General features: G+C 41.3%; 1 protein-coding gene across 1 annotated transcript; it reads right to left on the bottom strand.

The window, feature by feature from the left end:
* Positions 1-1,864: 1,864 nt before the first annotated feature.
* On the bottom strand, positions 1,865-5,029 carry LOC4340809 (uncharacterized). The gene is made up of 2 exons (XM_015787579.3): positions 3,092-5,029; positions 1,865-2,268 (listed from the first exon to the last, which is right to left on the bottom strand). The coding sequence occupies exons 1-2, from the start codon at positions 4,937-4,939 to the stop codon at positions 2,170-2,172; spliced, it is 1,947 nt and encodes a 648-aa protein (XP_015643065.1). The 5' UTR covers positions 4,940-5,029; the 3' UTR covers positions 1,865-2,169.
* Positions 5,030-10,241: the final 5,212 nt, after the last annotated feature.

Below are 10,241 nucleotides of genomic sequence, written 5' to 3'. Positions count from 1 at the left end.
TGAGAAGCGTGCACAAGAAAAATGAGAGAATAAAAGTTGAGAAAATGTAGTATCGAACAAAGCCTTACTAGTCGAATAAGGTCCTATTCAAAGGCAGGAAAAAAAATTCGGGACTTCATTTGAACACAGGAATTCCACGTGTATCAATTCTACCGGATCTAAAAAAACACGTGGCACTCAAATGAGGGTGTTATATGGGAATTGAAGTGTTTCAAGTGAAGTTATTGGGTTTCAATCAGGCCAAATTACGAGTTGTCAAAAGATTTTCTTTTTAGGACAAAAGAAATTGTGCACTTGTTAATCCCTGTCTAGAACGCAGGAAAAATCCCTCTTTCCTGTGGAAAACATAATTATTTTATATGAAATCAATGTGTTCTAGACAATGACCAGTTCTTGAGCATGCTTCAATTATCAGGAGCAGTAGCCAGTAGGATTGGAGTGCCATGTTGACTTTTTTTTTAAAAAAATGGGATTACTGTTTTTTGTCCTTTTTTTTAACAGGGATAAGATCACTTTGACTAATTATGCCCATCTTCAGATATGTTGACTAATAAGTTGGGTCCATATTAAGGTACAGCACTGACAGCAGCTCTTCCTTCTTGAATGCCTTCATGTCACTGTGGGTTCTTCTGGGACTAATCATTATATTCTTCTCTATAAAGTTCATGTGAAATCAAGCTTTTAAAAAATAATTAATAATCCTATTAGATTAAACAGGTAATCAAGTGCCAAATGCACCCAACAGTATGCAGCACGAGAAAGCTGGAAGCTGTCATAAAAAAGCGTGACACATCGACACGATGATTATCCAAGCTAGAGGCAAGCTATAATCATAATTCCACAGGACAAAACTAAATTCCAAATTAGCAGAATGAGTAGTGTCTTTTTTAAATAAAAAAAAATCTCCCAAGAAGTACTTTGTCGGTTGCAGCTGTGTGGTCATGACTGGACTGGGTAAAGAAGAGGCAGCTTGACAGCAAATAATTTTCAGCTAAGAAAGTTTGACAGGGAGCATTTGTGTCAACGTCAATGGACACAGCACACGGACAGTTCGAAGAATATGACAATAATTAATAGCTTCTCTCTAGATGAACTGTGCTAAAAGATGGAGTATTCCTTGGAACAACCAATATGACCTCTAGAAGAAGTACAGGTTTTACAGGTGTGCTAGCCACAAGGGCTGTTAAACAATCAACTCTCCAGATGCAGATAAGGTTTAGCAACTTGATAGATATACACATAAGATTATGACGTGATTTTTCCCCGTAAAGGAAGTGTTGGAAAAAATTTCAAAACTAAGGAGTGTACTGGTTCCAGTTTCAATTTTTCCTGGAAGTTGCAGAAATTCTTGCAAAAACCGAAAAGGAGGTTAGGTTACTCCATATCAACTGAAGCCATGTTTAGATCAAAAGTAAAGCTGCAAAGCTTTTTTGAGCGCAAGCTAACACGGCAGATGACATATTACTCCAGTATTTGCCCCAAGGAACAATTCAGGGTAATCGTTCACCCGCAAACTCAAGTGTCACATTAAGAAGCGAAGTAAAAAAAAAAAGCACAAACCTAGAGTAGGAGCAGAAACAGAGGTGATTAGCTATCTGAAGTCTGGACAGTTACCTTTTGCAGCACAAGTGCAAGGAACAGGAGTCTTTTGTGAAGATGTCCAGGTTTGACTCTATGAATTCTTCCAGACTGCTTGATATTGCCATATTGGAACCTTTCAGCAAGCACAGCGCGAATCGAAAACAACAGTGAAAGAAAAGAGAGTGATTCCTCAAGACTAATTTCATTATTTGTACTAAAAATTACAGAAGTTGGATGCAGGTAATAAGGCGCATCAGAACTAGATAACATAACAACATCAACATATCAACAATGCTAATATGCAGTTTATTCATTTCATTGACCATAGCACCAATCTTACTAATACTGTACATTTTGGTTCCAATCAACTAGAGGGGATTTTCCACAGATAACAAAACCAAAACTATGGAAAGATCAAATGCAGATTAAGTAGCATTGTAGCACTACAGAGAGGGAAAATTACAACCAGGATAAGTATCACAACTGGTGCAATGCAAACTCAACTATGGTACAAGGGCAAAGCCATCATGGAAACAGAGTAAAAATCCTACATGTATTCCCTCAGGACAAGTTGTTTTCCATCTCATGCTAGCTGCTGGTCTCCTCTGAATCAGCAAGCACAAACTCTGTGTACAGGTTCTTCAATGCCATCACCACTGTCATTATAAGGGGACCTAATATTGCACCCTGCAGAGTTACATCAGATGGTCAGCCCAATGTGAGTAAAGAAAATATCAATTCTCAGATGCTCGGTGGAATGGCACTCTAGTACATTGGTGTGCTCCATGTTCCAAGGACTAGAATGATTCCATAAGAATTTTCTGGACAGTAAACAAACAGATGTTGTACAGAGTACAAGTGTACAACACACACAGACTATACAGAAAATCATTCAACATAATACATTAGTGTCCATTTTTTGTAGCCTAGAAGAAACGCAATCTTTTCAGATTTTAGCTACTAGATTATTTAAAAGACTTCCGATATAGAAGTTACTTTTAAAAAATCAAACAAATCCATATTTCAAGCTTGTAATAGTTATTACTTAATTAATCGTGCGTTAATTACAGAACTTCACTGATAAGATACGTGGCTGATCAGCCAAAACCCTCCTCAACAGGGCCTTAAAATGTATAACATCATAGGCATGAAGGCCAGATAGAGTATAACTTTTTTTTTTGGAGTACAAAAATGATTGGAGTTACACCCATAAATAGGGTTGAAAAGGTATAGATTTTTGGAGCAAGAAAAAAGCAGCATGTATGAATAGGGGATATAGGTAAAATAGATATGCTTTTGGTGCCCACAGTAGGAGATTCTTTAGTATCAAATGCAAAACGTAAAGCATTTATTCTAGATTATGTCTTCTGATTATCCACACCATATGTAAAATCATACAATTGAACTAACAAAAGTTCATCTTCAAAGCACCTAAATGTTGTCTGAACGAAAATGGTGAAAAACATTTAACACAACAAAAGTGAATAGATTTGGTATAAAAAGTCAGTACCTCCAGAGCATTGGGGAACAATGCCATGCCACCAATTATGCTAAGGCCAGTGAGATATCCATTGTACCCGGGTATATCCTCCTGAATGACTGTAGTTCCATAATCCATGATTATGAGATGAACCACTGTCACCACAATAGCGAGCACATATCTCCCTTCCATGAGCAGCTGTCCTGCGGCAAATATCGAGGACAACCATGGTGGGAGTATTGGCAGAAGTGCACTGATGATTGCAAACACAGTTGATGTGTACACAAAATGCACCTTGAAGAGCTTGAACAACAGCCATGTCAGGCATCCCTGGAAAATGGCAATCTTGGCAGTGGCTAACAAGACACTACTAATGGCATGGTCGATGACCTCGACGCATCGATCCTTTACTTGTTTTGACAATGGCAAAAGATCAATGACCTGCTCTGTAGCCCCACCTCCCTCTACAGTGATGAGGTAGTACAGCACCCACAAGAAAACCATCAACTGTGACACAAAATTGAGCACCTCAGCTGCACCAGAGACAATGTGGAGAGTAATGGATAACATCAGATTGGCACTACCACCGAGCACCGATGTGCTGCTAGACAGCAGACTTTTTGCGATCTCAGCCCCCTGCAATGCCAATCCCTTGGCCTTCACCACCAAATCCTCCCTTGTGATTAACAGCTCCCTAAAGAATGAGTCCAGCTCCCTGTAAATGTCCATCCACTCCCTGTTCTTCACATGCTTCGCAATAACCTGTAGCTTCATCGAGTACGGGTGTGGTCCGGATGTGATGAGCTCCTTGCCCTTTGCACCAGATGGGTCAACTGATTGGCTGATCAAGAAATGCCGGAATCCGCTAGTGAAATCGGTAAGGTTGTACTGCACTGCTAACTGATCTATCTGCTCCCACACGGTATCGTAGAGCTTCGCGGAATACTGATCAACCAAGCCGGGGATGTCATTGTCGTCAAGCCACTTCTTGAGGCCAATCTTTTCAGAGTAGTTGCCATTCTCGACATGGGACTTGAGGGACATGACAGCGTCCTTGCCCTCGAGCCCAATCTTGTAGGAGAAGAAGACGCTGCCGGATAGGAACCCGAGTATCATCCCGAGCATGAGGCCGACGGCGACGAGCGTCTTGAGGTGGCGGAGGATGCCGCCGGTAAGGAAGAGGCAGCGGGAGGAGGGTGTTCGTCCGGCGATTCGGGAGGAGGCGGCGCGGGATAGGAAGGAGGAGGGCTTGGGGGATGCGGCGAAGAAGGCGAGGGAGAGGGCGAGGAGGACCAGCGCGGTGGCGGTGCCGAGGCGGTCGAGCAGGAGGAGGAAGAGGAAGGAGGAGGCGAGCCAGCGGAGGAGGCGCGGGAACGACGGCGACGGCGGGAGCGGGCGCCGCAGGAGCGCGGCGCGCGCGTCGGCGAGCGTGGCGCCGCACGAGCGCACCGCGGCGAGCGGGAGCGCGAGCACGGCGGCGCCGAGCCCCCCGCGGAGCGGGGGCTCCCAGAAGGCGACGAGCGCGCGCTGCGTCTCCCTGAGCGGGATGGAGCAGAGCAGCGCCCACTGCAGCGGGCGGAGGAAGTCGGCGAGCAGCCTGTACAGCCCGTACACCACGAGCAGCGCCGTGGCGAGCCCCGCGTGCGCCATCGCGATGTACAGCGCCAGCCGCGCGTCGGGCTCCAGCGACAAGCCCCCGATATCCTCCTCCGCCGCCGACGCCTTCCCCTTCCCCTGCGGCTTCTTCGTCGTCGTCGGCTCCTCCTGCTTCGGCAGCCGCAGCGACGCGGAGCGGAACATCTCCGACCAGGGGAGGTCCATCACCTCCCCGTCCTTGCACGCGCCTCCGTTGGGCTCACCCTTAGCCACGAGCGCCATGTCACCGGCGCCGGAATGCCTGCGCCGCCGACTTCGCCGCCGCCGCCGCGGAGGGCAAGCTCCGCCTCCGGGTGGTGGTGGAAATGGAATGGGAGGGAGGAGGGGATTTGGGGGGTGATTAGCGCGGGTGGGGTAACCATGATGGGAGAGATTAAGGAAAGATTAATTAAATTAAGCGGGGGATTAATTAGGATTAAGATGTCGCGTTTTGGAAAGGGAGGGGAAGGAGACGGGTTAACGCCTTAACGGTGGCTAACCGGGTACGCGCTCCGAGGCTGACGTATGGGGCCCCAAGGGGATGGTGACACGTGGCAACTCCCTTTCTCGTCGTCGGCAATGGGGAGCGTTGCTCTGACAGCTGTGTCTGTTTGGGCAGGAGGATACGAGGTGGACTGTTGATGAATAGGCTAGGAGGTTTTGCTTAAACTGATTATAAACCATAAGAGTAAAAATAATGAAAAAAAATACTGTTCGTAATTTAAAAGTTAATAAAAAAATAATAAATAAAAAACTTTTAAAACCAACTCTAGAATTAGCTTTTAAAGTTTAAATTTTTTTTATGGTTTATTCCCTTCATTCCAATTCCCAAATATTTATGGAGTTTTTCAAGGAAACTAAAATAAATAAAATTGAGATGTCTAAGTGATTCCAACGATATTAAAACATATATGTCATAATTTTCCAGAGATTGTTATATTTTGAGACAAATTTTAAATGCTAGAAATTACTATAATTTTTGATAAATAGAGTAACACCCTAAAATTAAATCCAGTATATTTTATAGAGACCTATCTCGCACTTGTTATAATTTTATTTGTTGTCAAAAAGGGTTAGAATCTAATATTTAAGTATATTAGCATATGCAACCCAGAAGACACCACATTCATTTCTCGGGAAGACTAGTTCGCAAACGCTCTCAAACTAGGCATCTCACGAATGGGTTTTCAACCGTGTCACAACAAACACACGGGTTAGGATTAAGGTAGGGTTTTAGGGATGGGGGTAGTGATTAGGGAGAAGGGTGGTGTTGGGGAGAGAAAAGAGGGGATCGGGTTTAGAGGAATTTAACCTGAAAAACAGCAGATCGGTGATGGGCGGTGGAAAGGGTGGGCGCAGTTGATCAACGAGGCTATATATGCATTAAATCTGCTGATTAATAAACTGTCTAGTTGACAAAACTAATTAAAGTGTCACTAATTAAGATTTAGACTATGCATCAACGGGTGATCAACGAGAGTCACGTGGAATCGGATCTTATAGCTAGAGGGCAGTTCCAACTCTGCTAATTAAACACTCCTTGTCAATTATATGTTTTTAGTCTCATTAAGGAGAGGATGGCAAATCACTGTCACGCATATGCACGTTTCTTTCTTCCCTATCTGTCCGAGACCGGCAAATGCTGTCATGCATATGGGTCCGGTTTACAGTTGCATTATTTTGCCAATATACAGCTGGACGCATCTACGAAGTCTTCAATTGATTTTGGGGAGAAAAATACTTGAGAAGCCTTTTTTTTCCGTTTACACGTGGAACACACAAACACCACTACACACATAATACCACACTCGCACACTGTAAATACGTTCACTAACACATGCTTAAAAAGACGAAAACAATAATACATCCTTGATCGGTCTCACTAAACTCGTGTTCAAAACCTATATACTTGTGTGTGCGTAAGTCACCACCACAACACTAGTGCTTTTGTAAAAGATGGTATTTTAAATTCAGAGAGCATGCATTTTTATGTATTAAACTACGTATGCCACAATACAACATGCATTTTTTATGCAAGCCTCAATGGGATGCATTTTGTAGGCAGCGATTTATAAACAAAGATATCTATATATTTAAAAATAATATTGACATAAGATTCAGTCTGCTAATTTCACATCACATATACTATGGTCAGACAATGCATGTGTAATACTACTTCTCATATGTAGGTCCCACTTGCTCTTGCTCTCAGGCTCACATGACAGTGAGCAGCACTTTGCTATATGGCCTGTGGAGGATCTCAATCCACTATTTTGACCGATTGTTGCCTATAAATACTACGGTACTGGTCTGTGATCTAGGATGAAGAGCTGCAAATTTCTACACTAAGCAAAGAAAAGAAGAAGAAGAAAATAAGCTAAAATAATTTTTATACTAGTTAAGTTTGAAATTTGACATTGTCAGCCGCAATTCAAACGAGAGCATGCTCCAAATTAAACACTTTCAACAATCAATATTTCCAGAAAAACAAAACCATCAATATAATTTCTTTTTTAAAGAAATGTTTACACATGGTCTGGTGCATTGGAAATGGAAATTGTACGGCATGATTGCCAGGTGCGATGCACATCCTCCCAAACAAAAATAATGTACTCCTACTAGCTAGGATGAACATAATCTTCTGAGAATTTTTTACTTAAGGACTAAACAACATCTAATCTTTATCCTCCTTATTTTAGAGATGGTATGCCACTATTGTACCACACTAACATGATTCCAGACTTCCAGCATATACAATTCATATCAGTTGCACCAACTTTCTGGAGCTTTGCTAAGAAAGCTGGCCCCTAACGAACTTTGTCGAAAACAATCTGCATCGTGCTGCTGCTAGTCTTTGGATGCATGGATGTGTTTAATTTATGGGTTAATTTGATCCATGCCATTGCAAGTTTATCGATTTAGAAAAACTACCACTACTATTCACGATATCGGTTGGGTATCACTGATATTTTACAAAATTAAAACCGTACCATTGTCATCACATTTTCCATCCCTTTCGTCTTTTTCCTTCTTCTCCCCATCGAGGGGTTAACTGCAAGGAGGCCGACCAAAGAGCTCTAGCGAAGCGAGCGGCGCCGAAGCCCGGGAGCGAGAGAGGTCAATGCCAGAGAGGGATGACGTGGTGAGGACAGCGTCAGGGACGACAAAGCAGCAAGTGACAAGGACAGCAGCCGGTGCCCATGAAGAACATGGAGGCGGAGCAGCAAGTGACGCCAGCGGCGACCACCATCACCTCTCCATTCACGGTGAGGAGTAGGAGGTGAAGATAGTAGTGGCGCCTAGTTTTAATAGGAATATAAGCATAAAACAAATGATTGAAAAATTTAAAAATTGTTACAAAATTGACCATTTAAGTAGACCGCAGGAGAAAAAACACAGGAATTGAATGAAATAAAAAGACACAAGAGATACTTTTCAATAGGTTTGGAGGTCTTCCTAAATTTCCTCTAAAATTTATGTAGTCTATAGGATTGTGGATAAATTTTAAAGGGAATGGTAGGATTTAATTCTTGATTTCTTGGTTTTAAAGGTTTTTCTAGCCATTTTTCCTACGGAATTGGAATCCTCTAAAATTTGAACCTTCTTTTACAAATTATATAAATTAAGGCGGCTTACTGTTTACATGATTAATTTGAGTGGGTATGGAAAAGTGACCACGCATGATAATACATTAATATTGTAGAACAATGCTTGCTAGGGCACTGTTTACAGTCGGTCAATCCCAAAATAAGTCACCCTTTATATATAAATCTAAACACAAACTGTGTCAAGATTTATGTACAGAGTTGATTCTTTTTGACAAGGGTGTACTATGCATGCACAGTGATAGTGAGTGTACAGATTGATCTAAAATTCTGAACCATTAGATTTTTATCCGTCGATAGATACAAGAACCTAATGTCCATGTCAAAATCCCATGGTTTCCTTGCATTAGTACATATACTCCATCCATTCATATTATAAGTAGTTTTTTCTAGTAGTCAATCTTTTTTTATCAAGTGTATAAAAGAATTTAACAACATGTGTAACACCAAATAAGTTTTAATTGAATATAACATTAAATATATTTTGATAATATGTTTGTTTTGTGTTAAAAATATTACTATATTTTTCTATTAGCTTTTAAATTTGACTAAGATAAAAGTTAAAAAAAGAGGTTAGAGATTATAATACAGGTAGTATCAATAAAGGTAGTAGAGTAATAAATACAGAGTATAATACTTCCTGATGAAATTTATAGAGATAGATGGGCCGATTAATCTGTGGGCCCTAATTCTTGGTACTATTGCGAACATAGGAGAAGGGTGCATATGGAAAAGTGACCACACATTTTTAACAATTATATATGTAAAGAGGAAAACAACATTACAATTTTGTACTGGCAAAAGAGAAATTACCTCTACAACGGTAGAATTAATTTTGACTTGCAGGTGATGGTATTCTTTTTCCCCTCAAATCTAATCGTAGTCTGTGGTGGTGGATCCAACACTTATCTTAAGCCTGGCAAACCTTATGTAAGTACTTGCAAATCTACATTTACTATAGAAGCACACCAATTTAATCGATTATAGTCTTATATAAGAGAAAAAACAATGCTTAAAATATATCGATTAAATGATGATATTATATTGTTGATGCGCTAGATTACATTGAGTTATTTAAGTATTACTCCCTCTATACCATAATATAAGGCGCGGTTAAAGTTGACATGGTCCTCAAAACTAATCTTTAACTTATAATTTCTCATATACTATAAAGTTTGTAGAAAAAAAATTATAACCATTTGAAAGTAAATTTAAATCTCAATCTAATAATATAATTTTTAACAAATAAAACTCATTTCATATTATGCTAACGGTTTGTAATGCGTGCACGACTTATATTATGGGATGGAGGGAGAATATACTCTACTTAGTGTTCACCTAGAAGCCAGACGTTCACTAGACGGACCCATGGTCTAGAGTCTAGACAGTCTAGAGATTAGTCTAGACGATATATCATACTATATACTATCAACATCAGTGGCGGATGCAGAAAGAAATAGCAGTGTGGTCTGAGCAAACTAGATAGAGTTACAGTCTCACCTTCAATCTATATATGCTAAAAAATTTTAGTGGGGTCTTCGTGGGGGCTCTCATAGTCTTCACGTCAGTAGTGGGGGCTCGAGACCCCGCCGCCCCTGTGCTGGATCCGCCCCTGATCAACATGACATGTAGATACACTTAACTTGTTTCATATAATATTGGAGAACATGTGGTGTTGTGAAAGGTGTAGCCACTCGCATAGAGCCATGGGTTGGAGAGAGGAGGAAGCAAGGTCCACGGTGACAACTAGCAGAGGAGAGGTGACATGACTTCATGGCAGCGCGATGTTTAGAGCAGAGAAGAGGGGTTTGGAATGGTGTCAAAAACCCAAGGCACATGGACCTAGGGTGGAACACAAAGTTTTAGTTACTACCACACAAAAAATGTATTGGTTGCCTAGACCATAGTCTAAACGATAGTTTTATAGTCTACATTTATCT

The sequence above is a fragment of the Oryza sativa genome, chromosome 6, assembly GCF_034140825.1.
Source record: "Oryza sativa Japonica Group chromosome 6, ASM3414082v1".
Taxonomy (NCBI): Eukaryota; Viridiplantae; Streptophyta; class Magnoliopsida; order Poales; family Poaceae; genus Oryza; species Oryza sativa.
This window is presented reverse-complemented; position numbering and strand designations above follow the sequence as displayed.

Excerpts from the sequence above, each read along its gene's own strand:
- LOC4340809 (XM_015787579.3), bottom strand. The coding sequence starts at position 4,939 with ATGGCGCTCGTGGCTAAGGGTGAGCCCAACGGAGGCGCGTGCAAGGAC. Across the intron at positions 2,269-3,091 it reads TGTTCCCCAATGCTCTGGAG|GGTGCAATATTAGGTCCCCT; the intron begins GTACTGACTTTT and ends GTAACTCTGCAG.